The sequence below is a fragment of the Chionomys nivalis genome, chromosome 8 (assembly GCF_950005125.1).
Source record: "Chionomys nivalis chromosome 8, mChiNiv1.1, whole genome shotgun sequence".
In the NCBI taxonomy this organism is placed as follows: domain Eukaryota; kingdom Metazoa; phylum Chordata; class Mammalia; order Rodentia; family Cricetidae; genus Chionomys; species Chionomys nivalis.
Window position 1 is genome coordinate 211071 of NC_080093.1, and position 18719 is coordinate 229789.

The 18719-nt window shown below is 42.1% G+C and overlaps 1 protein-coding gene across 5 annotated transcripts in view; it reads right to left on the reverse strand.

The window, feature by feature from the left end:
- The window catches only part of Grk5 (G protein-coupled receptor kinase 5), a 270216-nt gene that overhangs the window by 55796 nt on the left and 195701 nt on the right, over positions 1–18719 (reverse strand). For all 5 annotated transcript variants that reach the window (XM_057777195.1, XM_057777194.1, XM_057777196.1 and 2 more), the window contains 4 exons: positions 17114–17151; positions 15504–15593; positions 5717–5925; positions 3338–3475 (listed from right to left, as the gene is read on the reverse strand). In XM_057777195.1, coding sequence (XP_057633178.1) covers positions 3338–3475; positions 5717–5925; positions 15504–15593; positions 17114–17151 — 475 coding nt within the window. The remainder of the gene's footprint in view (positions 1–3337; positions 3476–5716; positions 5926–15503; positions 15594–17113; positions 17152–18719) is intronic.

The following is an 18719-nucleotide window of genomic DNA, read 5'->3' on the forward strand; positions in this document are numbered from 1 at the left end:
GTAACAAGCCAAAACCTACCATCTGATGGCTATTATTTTCTTAGAGAAGTTTCCTTTTGAAATACATTTATTTGGGTTTTGAAAAAAGTCAAGTGAAGTGAAAAAGATTAAGCCAGAAATAAATAAATAAATAAATAAATAAATAAATAAATAAATAAATAAATAATGCCTATGGGTTATTAATGTGGCTACAACCTGAAGGTGATATGAAAAGAAAATGGGTGGAGGGCAGAGGGCACAAAGGGTAGGTGCAGGTCATTTTCAGAAGCTCCTAAGAGGCTTCACCTTCTGAGGCCCACAATCTTTCCTCACCACCTATCTACCCCAGTGATCTGCCAAGGACTCTCACTGCTCAGAAGGGGGAACTTATGCCATGTGGACCATACATTACTGTGGAACTAGGGGGTAGGGAATGTTGACTTCTATGCAGTGCACTCAGGGGCCCTGAAGTCTCAGTGGGGGCATTGTCATATCCAGGGTGATCAACTGTCCCTGTTCGTTCAGGACATAAGACTTACAGTGCTAAAACAAGGACAACCCCGGATGGCTAATTGCATTGATTTACAGAGATGCTGCCTACATAAACACCCCATGATCTGGAAGAGTCTTCTTCCAGCCATGCCCAGCCAGTACTCTACAGCCTCTTCCCTGGGACTCCTAGTTCTACTTTATTTAAGGAGTGTTTGCTGACATTTCACTTCTTCAGACTGAGACTTCCATGGTAGAAATAACCCAGTATTCATCATGCATCTCCTGGAGCCTGCCACAGAGCCTACAGCATGTGGGGAGGTTGATAAATACATCCTGTGTCACGAGTGATCTCATCCCATCACCACAGCAATAGGTAGGCCAAAGACCAGCCCTAGCCTAGAACTGTTGTGTCCTTACTGTTACTCTAGGAAGTTTCTCTTGGGATGCTGAGCAGTGGCTGTACACTAGCTCTCAACAAACCTAAAAACATCTACCAAACAATAAGCAAAATTTGAAAAATTCTGATGGATCAGGTTTGGTCCAAGACCATTTGGGACCTGGGTACAAGATTAGTACTTCTTGAAGGGTGGGATACTAGGGGACAATTTTGGGTGCCATCCTTTGGAACACCATACACACTTCCTTTGAGACAGGGCCTCTTATTGGTTTAGAGCTTGCAATTATGCAAGACTAGTTGGCTAGTGAACTCCAGAGATCCTCCTGTGTCTGCCTTCTCAGTGATGGGATTATAAGCACATAGCAACGCATCCAACTTCATGTAGGTGTTGAGGATTAAACTCCTGTCCTCATGTTAACAATACAAGTACTTTATCTAGCCATCTCTTCAACTGCTCTCCGACATTTTTGAGATAGGGTCTCATGTAGCCCAGGCTGGCCTATCAACATGCTATATAGCTGAGGACAATCTTGAATTTCTGATCCTTCTGCTTTCATCTCCTATGTGCTGGGATTAAAGGTGTGTACCATCACGCCTGGTTACTGTAGTGCTGGGGATCAAACCCAGAACTCCATGCTTGCTAGGGAAGCACTCTATCTATTGAGCTACAGGCCAGGATCAGTACTTTTCTTTATTCTTAGGTGATTCCAAATGGGAAATTACTTTTGAGAGACACTGTCATACTTTGAATTTCCTGAACCTCCTCTCATGTGCAGTTTGCAGCACTTACTGATTTAATCTTACTAATGTCAAAAACATTCCCTGGTCAGATCTATGATGTAGATGCCACATCTGGTTACAGAGGTCTCCAGTGGATGACCATGGACACTGTTCAGCATCCAGCAGTTAGTCCTAGCTCCCCACATCGGGGCCCCTCTATGCAGGGAACCTTTTCCTTGCCAAATATGCGAGAACCGTTCCTCATTTCCTCAGTGCTGCAATAACAAATTGTGTAGCATAATTAATAATACTAACATTATTAACAATAGTTAATACTGTAATTAATAGTTAATAGCACATTGCAAAGGAACTTGCCAGCTGTTTTCTGTTATTTCTCACATTTTTGGAAGTCACTTGCTTGCATTTCCTGCTTACTCAGTTAATATTATTTCTTTCTTGGGTTTCTGAAGGAGTTGAAGATGATAGTTATAGTTTACCAGATACAGAATGCAAGTTATGATAGAAAGTAAATTAGGTACAAACTTTGGACTCACCAAGATAGGATAGATATGGAGTATTTTCTGTGAATTTGTCAAATGAAATGGACTAGACATTGCTGATGTATTTATTGCCTGTATATACTATAATAGTCATTGTACTTATTGTATATTGTTTTTATTATATTAGTTATAGCCCTCTTTTTTGACAAAAAGGGAAAGTATAGTGATATTTCATTTGTATTTTATAAATAAAGCTTGCCTGGAGGTCAGAGAGTAAAATAGCAGTAGTGATCAGTCTTACAGACCAGGCAGTGGTGACACACACCTTTAATCCCAGTAGCCACCCTGGTTTGCCACAGAAACCGGTGGTAGTGGTGCATGCCTTTAATCCCAGCACTAGAAAGGAATATAAAACAGGAAGAGACAGCTCTCAGACAGTCTCATTCTGAGATTCCTGGAGGCAGGATTGCCATTTTGGACTAAGGCAGAGGTAAGAGCCAGTGGCTGGCTATTTTGCTTTTTCTGACTTCAGGTTGAACCCCAATTTCTGTCTCTGGGTTTTTATTAATCATAGGCTCTTGTCCTGACATTACTAAGCAGGGGGCTGGGAAGAGATGTGTACCACATCTGCCAACTTTGAAACATGCCAGTTCCCAACTCCAATATTCTTGTAGCTTCCACAGTCCTTGGCTCCATCCTCCAGACCCCAAGGGTCCTCAATCTTGAAAGTACAGAGGCACAAAAAAGCCTTGCTGGGTGGGACTCCTTTGTGAGTGTGAGCTAAACATGAGCCTGGGCTATGCAGACCCAGTAGAGCATCTTTAAGGAAAACCCTAATTTAACTGGACAGTAGATGCTCAGCTAAACTGAACTGAATGTGGTGGTCCTTAATACTCATTACAGCACTTTCCACTTAGGTCATCTCAATCTCCAATGTACTGGAAGGTTCAGAGAGGGGAGGTGTCTTGGACTGCACTGGACAGGTAAGACAAATGAAGGTTGTCTAGGTCCCCTATACTGGAGAAAGTACCTAAGTCTCTGAACAACCAGTGTAGAGTTCCAGGGCTCACACCCCATCCGTACATTCTGACAACATGATTTACAGCCCCGTCACAAAATAGCCAGAGTGTAGGAAGGGACAGTCGGCATTCTTTAATGCTCCAGGAGGGCAGCTGGACTCTTAGTCTACTAGAAAGCATGTCTGGGAGAGATGACTTTAGAGCTCCTAGGAGCAGTGGTGGCTACTCACATCTGGAACGAAGGGAGGGTCCAACATCCCAGCCTCCAGGCGCTTGAAGTTCATGTTCCTGAAGAAGGGGTGCCTCTTGACTTCAGCAGCCCCTTCCTCCTGGCAGCCCAGCCTCTGCTTCGAGTCTTTGGTGAGCAGCTGCAACAAGAGAATCCCATGAGGCCATGTCCCCAGAGGACAGAAGGGGGAAGGAACATCCGTGGCTACGGCTCTCACAAGCGTCCCTCTTCTAGCCTCCCCAGTGCCGCCTCCTAGAACTCACAGTCTGGATGGGGAATTGAAGTGGCAGCAGAGCAAGCACAAGATCACATCTTTGTAACAAATAAGGTGTGTTCTCAGTTACCCTGTGGCACATTACCAGGCTGGTGGCTCAGATTAGTGCCCACACCTGGGCTTCTCTTTTTTATTTTGTTTTACAATGTTTAATTATTATTATTATGTGTGGAGATCAGAGGACAACTTTGTGTGGTCCGTTTTGTACCTCTACCTTTCAAATGGGTTCCAGAACTTGAATTTAGGTCATCAGGCTTGCACAAAAAAAAAAAAAAAAAAAAAAGCTTTACCTACTGAGCCATCTCTCTGGCCCTGAGTTCCTCTTTTCCATATATAACTGAGCTATGTTCTCTCCATTTCAAGAAACACTAAAGAAGCAAGGCTGTGAAGTGGCTGTCAATACAAAAAGCCTGTCAATACAGCTCCAATAGTCCACAGTGCTGGTAGATTGGTAGCATCATCAAGGATAAGATAAAAGAAGGATGAGAAGTAGGGCTAGATTGCTTATCAGCTACTACCAGGCCAAGAATGATCCAGGAGACAAAGAAATTAGATGTGGGGACTTCTAGACCTTAAGAGGCATGATTTACAGGTCAGGCATTTCAGTAGAGCAGAGTGTGTATTACAAAGAAGAGGATGTCTAAGACCAGAATCCAAGACCACGAGAGAAGACTTCTGATCGTTCTTCCAGGTGACAAAGATGAGGGTTCAACCCTTTGTTTCTTTTCAGCTACAGACCAGAGTATAAAGCTTAGCCAGCGTCTTTCCCGAAGTGGCCACAAGGGGGCAGAAGAGGGATAGCAGTGTCTCTAGTTACCGGAAGAGTTCCAGCTCAAAGACTGGGGTTGAAGCAGAGGGTCGGTGGGGGTGGGTGAAGGTGCCTCTGTTTTACTTCAACTGCCTGAGGCACCCTCTGATTGGTTTAATAAACAGATGAACGGCCAATAGCTAGGTAGGAGGGGATAAGTGAGACTTGCAGGCAGAGACAGAACTCTGAGAAAGAATCTGAGGTGGGAGGTTTGCCAGCCAGACACTAGGAAACCAGATGTAAGATACTGAGAAGAGGTAATGAGCCACATGGCAGAATATAATTAATGTAAACAGGTTCATTCAAGTTTTAAAAGCCAGTTGTAAAAAAGCTTAAACAAAGGCCAAGCTTTTCATAAAAACAAACAAACAAAGCTCCCTGTCATCATTCAGGAGCTGACCGTCCAAAGAAAGACCAGCTACAGTGGTAGTGGTGTTAGAAGTAGGGGTCATGTTTGCCTCATCCTCTCAGGATGTACATGTCCCTGTTGAGGTCTCTTGAGACCTGCTTCTTAGAATTGCTGCCCATGTCCTAAGACTGTGATACCTCCTTCGACGGCCTTGTCATACCAAATAGATAGCTGAAGATGGCATAAACAAGTATCACTGGCAACTGTCTCCCTACACCCTGACCTTTGCTGCCCGTCCCTCTGGTACCCACTCTGACTGTCTGCTGCAATGCTTCTCTGGGGTTGATTAATGGGCTTAGGGTCTATTTGTTGCATGCCATTCTTCATCGTGTCTTTTACACATGTCAGGGCAGAGGAACACTTCTTCTTTTGGACTTGATCAGATGGCAAATCCAGTCACAAACCCTTCCTGTAGCACCATGACACAGAAGTGGCCAGACAGGGGTAGTTGCAGAAAACAATGATGTATCTAAGCCCCAACCCAGGCCCTGGGATTAAAGTAGGAGTGGGAGATCACCTTTTGGAATTTTCAATTTAGTGTCAGGGGCCTGGTGCACCACAGCAGACATTGTCAACAAGGCTTGCTTTGTTAGAATCCAGAGCTGAGGGAAAAGGAGGCCCAAGTTCAAGAGCAGAAACTTGCTTGTGAACAAGCTTAGGCCATCATCCTCACCCTTTGCTTACTTCTCCACAAAGTGTTCATGGGTGTTCACTCAATCCCCATTTCTTGTTCATGGGGTAATCATGCCCAATATGCCAGGCTTCCCCTAAGGCATATCTGACATCTCAGTCAGATCAAGGAGCACACAAGATTCTAGTGTAAGGGCTATACCACCCATAGATGTGTATTAATGTTCCTGTCCTGTCAGCCTGTCTGAGGTGAGCTTACCATGTTGCAGATGGACTTGGCCTCTTCAGAGAACTTGGGGGAGTATACCTCTTCAGTCTCCAGCACCCGGCGATCCACTTCTTCCCGCTTAACCTTCTCCTTGCGGCCTCGAAACGGTGACTGGCCTTCAATCATCTCATAGATGAGACAGCCCAGACCCCAGTAGTCAGGACTCAGGCCATATCGCTGGTTGTTCAGGACTTCTGGGGCTGAGGACAGAAGGAAGGGAGAAAATGAGGGACAATAGGCAGCAGGATGCAGCTCAAGCACACAGGCCGGAGCTGCTCCTCATCTTACCAGTACCCAAGGGTGATGTATTCTCACAGAAGGACTGGGGTTTTGGACCGGGGTTACCTTCTTTCAAAGGCCCAACTTCAGCCCAGCAGGTGTGCAAATACCATTTTGTCTAGAAAGCCTTCCCGGACATGATGCTTCACTGTGCCCAAGAGCTCTGAAGGAGGTTTCAGAACTCTGATTATGGAGCATGGAAATGTCTCCTCAGATAGAATACACACCACAGTTTTCACTACTTTGTCCCCAGTGACAGTTATGACTTCCACATACAGGATGCACTGCATACATATTTATTTCAATGGAGAAGGGTACGTACCTAAATTAAAGATTATATTCGATCTACCTGGACTTCTAATAATTTCTTGGGAGATGGATTTGCTGTTCTAGAGCACCTGAGTTTGATTCCCAGCACCCACATGGCAGCTCACAACCACAGGTGACTCCATTTTCAGGGGATCCAACAACCTCTTCTGGCCTCTATGGGAACTAGGTACACAGATGGTACACAGACCCATACACATAAAATAATAAAAATAATAATTTTTAAATCTTTTATTGTATCTTTCCTACCGCTCTGATAAAAATGACACACAGATTCACCACAGAAGTACAAAACAGATAGCTACATGTCTTGAGGCCAGTCAGAATAAAAGCACACACACATGACATGCACCAGTGGACATGTGACAGAGACTGTGTGCGAACAAAGCATTCAGAACTGTGTCCAAAAGGAGAACAGTACAAATGTGTAAACAGATTTCCAGGCAGGCACTGAACAAGTGTATCTTTATCTATCTCTCTACCTATCTCCCCTTATGTCCATTGATCATCCATCCACCCATCCATCAATCCATCTATCATCCATCCATCCATCCACCCAACCATCCATCCATCTATCTATCATCCATCCACCCATCTATCCATCCATCTATCATCCATCTACCCATCCATCAATCCATCCATCTATCTCCATCCGTCCATCCATCCACCCATCCATCAATCCATCATCTATCATCCATCCACCCATCCACCCATCCATCCATCTATCTCCATCCATTCACCCATCCATCCATCCATCCATCCATCCATCCATATATCTATCATCCATCCACCCATCCATCCATCAATCCATCTATCTATCATCCATCCATCCATCCATCCATCTATCATCCATCCACCCATCCATCCATCATCCATCCATCCATCCACCCATTCATCCATCTATCTCCATCCATCCACCCATCCATCCATCTATCATCCATCCATCCACCCATCCATCCATCCACCCACCCATCCATCCATTCATTCCCTATCCATCTATTTGCCATATATCCCTCAGATCTCTCAAATATAACTATCAGAATTCACATGATCACATATACACATACTCACACAAATATACCACAGGTTGCCACATGTTATGTAGTGTGAAAAAGACCATCTAGTACCAGAGACAATGTATTGAATCTCACACATCATCTGCAGGTACAGGCCTGGGTAGATGGCAACAGGTCCCTAGCCTAGAGTTTTCAGGGAAACCCTACACCCTAGAGTTACTTGGGATACATACACAAGGAATGTGCAAGGAAGCAAAAGATGTTCCTAATTGGTAGGAGATTCTAAGAGTTTAGCTCCAGGCCTACTCCCAGCATGTTAGTCTTGGAACAGGCTGAGAGGAGGCAGGGTGGTCCTTACTTAGAACTATGCTTGGAAAAATGATAGGCTCCTCTAATTTTAGAGCTCTTCTTTTTTTTTTTTTAAAAAATTGCTTTTAAGTTATATATTTTTCTCCTTCCATCCTCCCTCCCCTTCTGTCCTCTCCCATGGTCCCCATGCTCCTAATTTACTACAGAGATCTTGTCTTTTTCTATTTTCCATGTAGATTAGATACATGTTTGTAACTCTTAGGATCCTCTCTGTTGTCTAGGTTCTCTGGGATTGGTAATTGTAGGCTGGTTTTTCTTTGCTTTATGTCTAAAAGCCACTTATGCGTGAGTACATATGATATTTGTCTTTCTGGGTCTGGGTTACCTCACTCAATAGATCCATTTACCCGCAAATTTAAAAATGTAATTTTTTCTGCTGTGTAGTACTCCATTGTGTAAATGTACCACATTTTCCTTATCCATTCTTCACTTGAGGGGCATTTAAGTTGTTTCCAGGTTCTTGCTATGACAAACAATGCTACCATGAACATAATTGAGCAACCTTTGGGTATATACTGGTATTGCTGGGTCTTGAAGTAGGTTGATTCCTAATTTTCTGAAAAATCACCATACTGTTATCCAAATGGGCTGTACCAGTTTACACTCCCACCAGCAATGCAGGAGTGTTCCTTTTACCCCACATCCTCTCCAGCATAAGTTGTCATCAGTGCTTTTGATCTTGGCCATTCTTACAGGTGTAAGATGGAATCTCAGAGTTGTTTTGATTTGCATTTCTCTGATGGCTAAGGATGTTGATCATTTCCTGAAGTGTCTTACAGACATTTTAGATTCCTTTGTTGGGAGTTCTCTGTTTAGGTCTATACCCCATTTTTTTTATGGATTATTTGTTCTTTTGAGGACCATTTTCTTGAGTTCTTTGTATATTTTGGAGATCTTTGTGTATTTGTTTGATGTGGGGTTGGTGAAGAACTTTTCCCATTTTGTAGGCTGCCGTTTTTGTCTTGTTGACCATGTCCTTTGCTTTAAAGAAGCTTTTCAGTTTCAGGACATCCCATTTATTAATGGTTGCTCTCAGTGTCTGTGCTACTGGGGTTATATTTAGGAAGTGGTGCCAATGAGTTCAAGCATACTTGTTACTTTCTCTTTTATGAGGTTCAGTGTGGTTGGTTCCATGTGGAGGTCTTTGATCCATTTGGACTTGATTTTTGTGCATGGTGATAGATAATGGACCTATTTTCATTCTTCTATATGTTGATATCTAATTATGCCAGCACCGTTTGTTGCTTTCTTTCTTCCATTTTATATTTTTTTGCTTTTTTGTAAAAAAAAAAAAAAGTGTTTGTAGGTGTGTGGATTGATATCTGGGTTCTGTTTTTATGCTAAAACCAGGCTGTTTGCAGTACTATACCTCTGTAGTTGAGTTTGAAGGCAGGAATTGTGATGCCTCCAGAAGTTCCTTTATTGTACAGGATTGTTTTGGTTGTCCTGGGTTTTTTGCTTTTCCATATGAAGTTGAGCATTATTCTTTCTAGGTCTGTGAATAATTTTGCTGGAATTTTGATGGGCATTGCATTGAATCTGCAGAGGGTTTTTTTTTCTGTAAGATTGCCATTTTTACTATGTTAATTCTACCTACCTCTGGAGAAAGTGCTGTCGGAAGCACAGGGGGAAGGGGAAGTCGAGGAGGGAGCTACTTCTGATGGAGACAAGAAAAGGGAAGGAATCACTCCCTGGGCATCTTCCAAAAAGATGGTGACACCAAAGAAGTAGGTCTTAAGACCTTCTGAGAGTGACAAGGAAGAGAAGTGGACAAGGTCAAGAGTGTCATGTTGTCGTCCACAGAGAGCACAATGTCAGGAATGCTAGGAGAAAGAAGGGTGGAGTCAGAGAGATGCCATGTAGCCCAACCAGAGACAGATGCTGGAACTTTAGCCAGTAAGTCACAGCCACGTAGTTATACACAGATTAACAGAAATAGATTAAATTAAGATATAAGAGTTAGCCAACAAGAAGTTAGAATTAATGGGCTAAGCAATGATTTAATTAATACAGTTTCTGTGTGATTATTTAGGGTTTAAGCTAGCCGGGAGGCCGGAAACCAACCAGTGGCCTCCCTTCCTCCAACACCTACCCAAGAGTGTGGGAGATCTTTCCATTTTCTGGTGTCTTCTTAAATTTTTTTCTTCAAATATTTAAAGTTCTTGTCATAAAAGCATTCTGTTGTAGGAGGCTGCTTGTTGGTTCCCAGCTGCTCAGCCCCAAAGTAACCACACAGAAACTGTATTAATTAAATCACTGCTTGGTCAATTACTCAAGCGTATTGCTAGCTAGCTCTTACATCTAGAATTAATCCATCTCCATTATTTTATATTTTACCATGAGGCTCGTGGCCTACCAGCAAGCTTCCAGCATATCTGTCTCTGGCGGCAACTCCATGGCTTCTCCTTGACTCTGCCTTCTTTCTCCCAGCATTCAGTTTAGTTTTCTTTGCTTAGCTCTACTTTTCCCTATTTCACAGGCCAAACCAGGTTCTTTATTCATTAACCAATAAAAGTAACACATAGACAGAACCTCCCAAATCATTTCCCCTTTTCTGTTTAAATAAAAAGGAAGACTTTAACTTTAACATAGTAAAATTACATATAACAAAATAGGTATCAAACAAGAATTATTATTATAATACTTATATCTACTTTATCTTTTATCATAACTAAAAACTATAATTATAACTATCTATTCTTCAACCTCCATCAAAGACTCCAGAAGGAGATAATATTACCTAAGTAAACAGAAAGTGCATTGTAAGCAACTTCCAAAACTCTAGAATTGACAGAGACATCTTGCTGCCTGGGCAGTCACCCAAAGTTCTTCTGTATTGTTGGGGCATTCATCTTCAGCCTACAAGCTCATAGTATCTGGCAGACCTTTCCACAAAGCAGCAAATTTCAAAGACAGTTCCACCTATATTTGCAGTTTGTCAGTCACTTTCTTCTGTGTCCTGCAGAATGTCTGCCAGGAACCCTGAAGAATGATCCCACCTTTAGGCAAGTTTAACAGTCATTTCTCCGTGGGTCCTGCATGTCCAGTTCACACAGCATACCATCAATCAATCCAGGCAAGATCAGTTTCTTGCCCAAATGGCTAACAAACTCCATGAGGAGTCTCTTCAATGACCATCATCTTCTTGAAGTAATTGGTGCTGCCAGGAGCAGTTGTATCTCGTTGTCATGAAAAGTCCTATGTTCTTAAACATTTTAAATGCCATATTCTGTAGTCTTTGAAAGGTTTGAAGAATGCTTACCCATCTGAAATACAACTCTGTACATCTAGAAAACCTAACTAAAATGACTACAAGCTTGACTATTATGGATGACTATTAACCTATATTTCTTAATTATACATTTTTAAATGAGCTGCACAAACACAATACCTTAATCAAGAGCAGAAATATATATAGTTTTCCCTGCCTAGCTCTACTCTGCTCTATCACACAGGCCAAGTCAGTTTCCTTATTCATTAACCAATAAAAGCAAGATATTTTATGCTATTGTGGCTATTGTGAAGGGTTATGGTTCTCTGATTTCTTTCTCAGATCATTTATCATCTGTGTATAGGAGGACTATTGATTTTTTCAAGTTAATCCTGTATCCTGCTACATTACTGAAAGTGCTTATGAGCTATAGAAGTTCCTTGGTAGAATTTTTGGGGTCACTTATGTAAACTATCATATCATCAGCAAACAGTGAGAGTTTGACTTATTTTCCCCTTGTTCTCCTTTTGTTGTCTTATTGCTCTAGCTAGAACCTCAAGAACTATACTGAATAGATATGGTGAGAGTGGGCAACCTTGTATTGTTCCTGATTTCAGTGGGATCACTGTGAGTTTCTCTCCATCTGGTTTGATATTGGTAGTAGGCTTACGTATATTGCCTTTATTATGTTTAGGGATGTTCCTTTTATCCCTGCTTTCTCCAAAACCTTTATCATGAAGGGATGTTGCATTTTGTCAAATGTTTCTTCAGCATCTAATGAGAAGATCTTTTTTTTCAGTTTATATGGTGGATCATATTGATTGATTTTCATATGTTTAACTATCCCTGCATCTCTGGGATGAAGGAGACTTGGTCATGTTGGATGATTTTTCTGATGTGTTCTTGGATTTGGATTGCCAATATTTTATTGAGTACTTTTGTATCAATGTTCATGAGTAAGATTGGTCTGTAATTCTCTTTCTTGGTAATGTCTTTGTGTGGTTTGGATATCAGGGTAATTATAGCCTCATAAAAAGTTTGGCAATGATCCTTCTGTTTCTATTGTGTGGAACAATTTGAGGAGTGCTGGTATTCTTTGAAAATCTTGTAGAATTCTGTGCTGAAACCACCTGGCCCTGGGCTTTTTTTGTTTGAGAGATTTTTGATGCATGTTTCTATCTTTAGCAGTTATAATTTGTTTAATGTGCTCATCTGGTCTTGATTTAATTTTGGTAAGTGATATTTATCTAGAAAATTATCCATTTCCTTTAAGTTGTTCAATTTTGTGGAGTACAGGTTTTTGAAGTATGACCTGATGATTCTCTGGATTTCTTCTATATCTGTTGTTATATCTGATTTTCTGATTTTGTTAATTTGGATATTCTCTCTCTGCCTTTTGATTACTTTGGATAAAAGTTTGTTTACTTTGTTGATTTTTCTCAAAGAATGAACTTTGTCTCATTGATTCTTTGTATTGCTTTCTTTGCTTCTATATTGTGATTTCAGCTCTCAATTTGATTATTTCCTTCTGTCTAGTCTTCCTGGGTGAATTTGTTTCTTTTTGTTCTACAGTTTCTAGGTGTTCTATTAACTCACTAGTGTTGGGTTTTTCCAGCTTCTTTTATATAGGCATCTAGTGCTATGAAGTTTCCTCTTAACACTGCTTTCATTGTGTCCCATAAGTTCAGGTATGTTGTGTGGTCATTTTTCTTGAATTTTAGCAAGTCTTTAATTTCTTCCTTTATTTCTTCCCCAAACCATTGATGATTCAGATGAGCATTGTTTAATTTCCATGTGTTTGTGGACTTTCAGGAATTAGTGTTGCTGTTGAATTCTAATTTTAAGCCATGGTGATCCGATAAGATACATGGTATTATTCCAATTTTTTTTAATCTGTTAAGGTCTGTTTTGTTACCTAGTATGTGCTCAGTTTTTTTTTTTGAGAAGGTTCCATGAGGTGCTGAGAAGAAGGTATATTCTTTTATGTTTGAACAGAATGTTCTATAGATGTTTGTTAAGTCCATTTGAGTCATAATATCTGTTAGTTCCCCTATTTCTCTGTTGATTTTTTTGTCTGACAGACCTGTCCAATGGTGAGAGTGAGGTATTAAAATCTCCCACTATTAGTGTGTGGAGTTTAATAAATAATTTAAACTTTATAAGTGTTCCTTTTACTTATGAGAATGCCCTTGTATTTGGGGGATAGATGTTCAGTATTGAGATTTCCTCTTGATGGATTTTTCCTGTGACTAATATGAAATGTCCTTCATTGTCTCTTTTGATTGATTTTAGTTTGAAGTCTATTTTGTCTGATATTAGGATAACTACACCATCTTGCTTCTTAGGTCCACTTGATTGGAAAAATTTTTCCCAACCCTTTACTCTGACGCAATGTCTGTCCTTAAGGTTGAGGTGTGTCTCTTGTATGCAGCAGAAGGATAGATTCTGTTTTTGTATCCAAAGTGTTATCCTGTGTGTCTTTATAGGTGACTTGAGTCCCTTTATATTAAGGGATATTAATGACCAGTGGTTGCTAATTCCTGTTATTTTAGTTTTCATTGTTGGTGATGTTATTGTGTGTATTTTTCTATTTTGGGGGATTTGCTGCTGTGAGATCTTCTAATGTCTATGTTTTTGTGGATGTAGTCAACTTCTTTGGGTTGGAGTTTTCCTTCTAGTACTTTGTGTAGGCTGGGTTAATTGCTAGGTATTGGTTAAATCTGGTTCTGTCATGGAATATCTTGTTTTGTCCATCTATAGTGATTGAAAGTTTTGCTGGGTATAGTAGTCTGGGCTGGCATCCATGGTCTCTTAATGCCTGCATAACACTTGACCACAACTTTCTGGCTTTTATGGTTTCCAATGAGAAGTCAGGTGTAATTCTGATAGGTCTGCCTTTATATGTTACTTGTCCTTTTTCCTTTGTACCTCTTAATATTCTTTCTTGATTCAATATGTTTAGTGTTTTGATTATTATGTGGCAAGGGGACTTCGTTTTTATCCAGTCTATTTGGTGTTCTGTAAGCTTCTTGTATCTTTTTTTAGGCTGGGAAATTTTTTCTTCTATGATTTTTATCGAATATATTTTCTGTGCTTTTGAGTTTGACTTCTTCTCCTTCTTCTATCCCTGTTATTCTTAGGTTTAATCTTTTCATGGTGTCCCATATTTCCTAAATATTTTGTGTTAAGCTTTTGTTAGATTTAATGTTTTATTTGACTGATGAGTATTTCCTCTATTGTATCTTCAGTGCTGGAGATTCTCTCTGCCATATCTTGTATTCTGCTGTTTATGCTTGCATTTGTGGTTCCTGATTGTTTTGCAATAATTTCTGTTTTTATAATTCCCTCAGTTTGTGTTTCCTTTATTGTCTCTATTTTGATTTTCAAGTCTTGAATAGTTTCTTTCATCTGTCTGATTGCTTTTTCTTGGTTTTCTTTAAGGGATTTGTTGATTTCTCTCATTTTTTGTTTGTCTTTTCCTTCATTTCTTTGAGGGAAATTTTCATTTCCTCTTTAAGGGACTGAAACATTCTCCTAAAGTTATCTTTTAGGTCATTTTCTTGTGCTTTATCCATATTTGGTTGTTCAAGTCTAGCTGCTGTAGGGCCACTAGTTTTTATTAGTGTAGTGTTGTTTTTTTTTGTGGTGTTGAGTGTGTTTTTACCTTGTCTACCCTTCTTTTCCTGATTGGTGTAATTAGGGCTGTGTCTCTGATGATCAATCTTTCAGGTGCCAGTGGACCCAAGGCTCTGATGGATACCCCTTGTGGTACAGTCAGGGTCACGGTTCCAGTCACTCCAGAGGTCACTCCATGTTCCTGGAGGTTGCTCAGCACTCCCAGAGGTTGTTCTGCTGTCCCAGGTGTCATTAGGGCTTGCTGCCACAGAGATTGCTGGCTCTGAGCTGTTCTCACTGAGGTCATTGCCTTGGGTCTGCTCTGGCAGAGGTTGCTGGCTAAGGCCTGCTCCCTTGGAGGTTGCCAATTCGTGCCCACCTGGTCTGCAGAGGTCTCTGGCTTGGGCCTGTTCCCTCAGCTGCCCCACCTGTTCCTGTGAAGGTCATTGCCTCAGGCCTGCTCCAGCTGAGGTCACTGATTCAGGTCTGATCCTGTGGAGGTCACTGGCTCAGGCCTGCTCCCACAGAGGTCTCTGGCTCAGGCCTGCCCGCCCCCATGGTTGCTCCCTTGTACCTGCTCCTGTGGTGGTCCCAGAGCTCTTCTTAATAGCCACATTCTTCTCAGAGGTCTCCCCAAAGAATATCTACCTGATATCTCTTCTAGGTAGGTTCTTCTTCAACAACAGTTCCCCTAGAAATGCTAGTGCCCGGCTCTGGTCCCAATCCCCAGGATGACTTGTCTTTGAGACTTAGGTTGGCTTGTGGTAGGGGGTTACAGAGAACTCAGTTTAGGTTACACCTTGGGTCCCACTGGCCTACCCTACCTGACTGGGCCTCCTACCAAGCATCCCTATGAAAAATCAGTACAATACTTTAAACAGAAAAACAAAAAGAGACAAGAGGACTTTTAACTGATGGCCTTGGGGAGGCTCATTTGTGATGGGCACAAAGTATTACTCACCCATGTAACCAACAGTGCCCACACGGCCACGTATAAGGTCTCCTTCAGGGATCTTCACGGCTAGTCCCAGGTCTGAGATCCGAATGTGGCCTGTTGGAAACAGCAGGGTCAATGGGTTCCTAAGGTCACATGAACACCCTGCTAAAGGACACAGACACACAAGGCCTCTGCGCAATGAAGATGTGACCTCGGCCTGCTCTGACAAGGTAACCCTGTGACCTTGGGAGACTGTAGGTGAGATGTGTAGAAATTGTACATAATGAGGGAAACATTAATAAAAATGCAGAAGGGTGTTTGGACAAGGCTAGTCACTGACTGACCTATCACATTTAATGTCCCAACAGGCTTTCTGGAAGGCTGAGGTCACAGAGTTTAAAATATCCTGGCTGATTCTCAGATTGCTTCACAGGAAAAATATGAAGTTCTTGACATTTTGCAACAATTTGCTTAAGGGGAAAGAATTGTAAAGCAATTTGAGAAGCCACTCCCTGTCTTCCTGATTGGTCTTTGGAGTTTTTTTTTTTTCTTTCTTTCTTCAAAGATATGGAGAAATGAAAAGAGCAAGATCTGGCCTGGAATCTGAGTTTAGAGTCCAAACTGGCCCCCAAGGCCCAGGCAGCACTGCCTACCTCTACCTATGCAGAGTCATGGTTACATTTCACACTCAGGAAGGAGCACATGCCCTTGTACATAAATGCCTGTCAGGCCTGAGTATCTCAGATGGCCTCCAGCTCTGTGGTCCCTAACAGGAAAGGGGAAGAGAGCCCCTGTGGGACTTCAGTGTGAGTAGTTCAGAGAATGCACTGTGGCCCGGACCTCTTGGAGGATCCTGTGCTCCTTATTCCTCTACACACAGCTCCTCTCCAAGTCACCAAATTGGGAAGGAGGAGGGGGGCTGTGTAACCCAGGAATATGCAGGAGACTTGGTAGTATCTTTGTCATGGTCAGGCTGGCCTGAGTCTCAGGCTTATTATATGTAAGATGGATACTTGGATGCCACCTGTCCCTCTGTGTCAGGAAGAACTAGGAAAACCTAGTTAGGTACATGAAAAACTACTCTATAGGTATGAGGGATTGAACTGCATGAGGGAATATTACCCACTTGCTTATACCCAAGGGCAAGTACAATGAGAGTACATAGCTAATGACATGTTCACAGCTAGCTGGAGTCAGCAGGCTGTTTTCTGTGGGCCATCACGTAGTACCCTCTCTACACAGTCCTCTACACAGTGTTCATCACAGTCCTGATGTTTCTGCTTCACAAACAGGACAAGGAGCAGGACAAATGGCATGGATGTCTAGCACTACCCAAAACCTCCAAATCTTTGCTTCTTTGCTTTTGGTCATGATTCTCTGTCACTGACACTGGCTCTGATGTCAGAGTCAGCTGAGCTACACTACTTCACAAAGAAGGATCCTTCCTCAAGCCCAGGAGTAAGAAGCAGTAATGGGGTCTTCTGCCCTATGGACCCCCAACCTTTTCCATGGTCCTGGTCTAACCAGGCCCTCCATTCCTGAGAGTGTCTGCAGGCCCTTGCTCTGGGTAACTTGAAACATTAGCCTCAGACACTGTAATAGAAAAGGCCCCCATCTTCCAGTCCCTGACTTACCATAATCATCCAGCAGGATATTCTCTGGTTTCAGATCTCTGCAGGGCGAAAACAATAGGCATCTGAGCATGGCCATTACAGGCAGCAAAGACACATTGCATCTCAGCTGATCCTCTGGTGTCAAACAGGCCAAAGGGCCACAAGATGTCTGCCTCCCACCTCTGGGTTGAGATAGTTTGGTCTCTATGGGTCAAGACCATTGTCAGATCATTTCTCTCCTCCCAGTAATTTAACACAAATGCTGAAGTTTGCCATTGGCTTCTTCTCTTTCCTACAGAGTAACTAGGAGGTTAGAAAAGGCCAATTCTAGTGCCTATCCTCACACAGGTGGTTCATGGGGCAGAGGACACTGGCTAGTATGGCTAGAGACTCGCTGGAGGGCTGGGAAGACATGATATCACAGAATACCCTGTAGGCAGAGCAGGTCCTAGAAACAAACAAAGAGAAGACACCAAGACCAGAGCACCATTAGGAAGAAAGCTGTATGGTGAAGATGGGCCAGAGGAGAGATGCCTATGGAAGAGGTCCCAGGAGGCTGGCTTATCTCCTGAGTCCTACTGTGTCAAAGCCCAGGATTAAGCTCAGGCAGAAGCCACAGCTGCTAGTGGTGCTGTTTCATCTTATCCATAATGTCTCAATTCACTGACAGGATCTTGCTTATAAAGAATAACTTCTGCCTTCCCAGAGAGGGGAACAGACAGAAGACTGGCTATCCCATCAAAAGCTGGGTGAAGTTGTAGCTTAGATTGGGATATGCAACCCCGTCGTTACATCCCAGGGCTGACAAAACTGGCATCTGGACGGAGGCTCCAGTTCTGCACCAGCCAGCTTTGTTTAACTGACGGCAGTTGTTCTCACAGGAAGACTACCCAAATCCTGAGCAGTCCCACCAAAGGAGATGGGTATTGCGTACCCTTATTTATTACAGACCAGCTTTGCTACCTTTTATTATTTACATGGGTTTCTTTTGATGTTCTGACATTTCCAAGTAAAGGTAAGAAGTCTCAACTCATGAAACCAGAGGCAGTGGGTTGGAAACAACAGATTGCCAGGAACCACGGGACAGGATCAAATCCACAGGCAATCTAGGGCAGGTAGAACAAGAAGGAACAACTTAGGCCAGTGGTTCTCAATCTGTGAGTTGTGACCCCCTTGGTATAGAATGACCCTCTGAAAGAAGAGGTAGCCGAAGACCATCAGAAAACATATATATATTTACATTATGATTTATAACAATAGCATAACTACACTTAGGAAGCAGTAACAAAAATAATTTTATGATTGGGGTCACTACAATATGAGGAACTGTATTAAAAGGTCGCAGCATTAGGAAGGTTGCGAATCACTGCCTTAGGTCTTTGCTGCTCTAGAGGAAGGGAATTTGGGACTCTAGAGTCTGTCCCCCCACACCCCACAACACTTTTAAGTGAAAGGCAATTAAAGAGGTTCTTTTAGCTCTAAGGGTAACTCTTTTGACTTCTTACTATAATAAAAAACAAAACAGAATTACAGGCAGGGGCTATCATTTGGGGCAGGAGCTCTCAGGAACATTCTTTATTGCTTCTAAAATCCTCTTGGGTTCCAAAGACAATCTTTACCCAGAAAT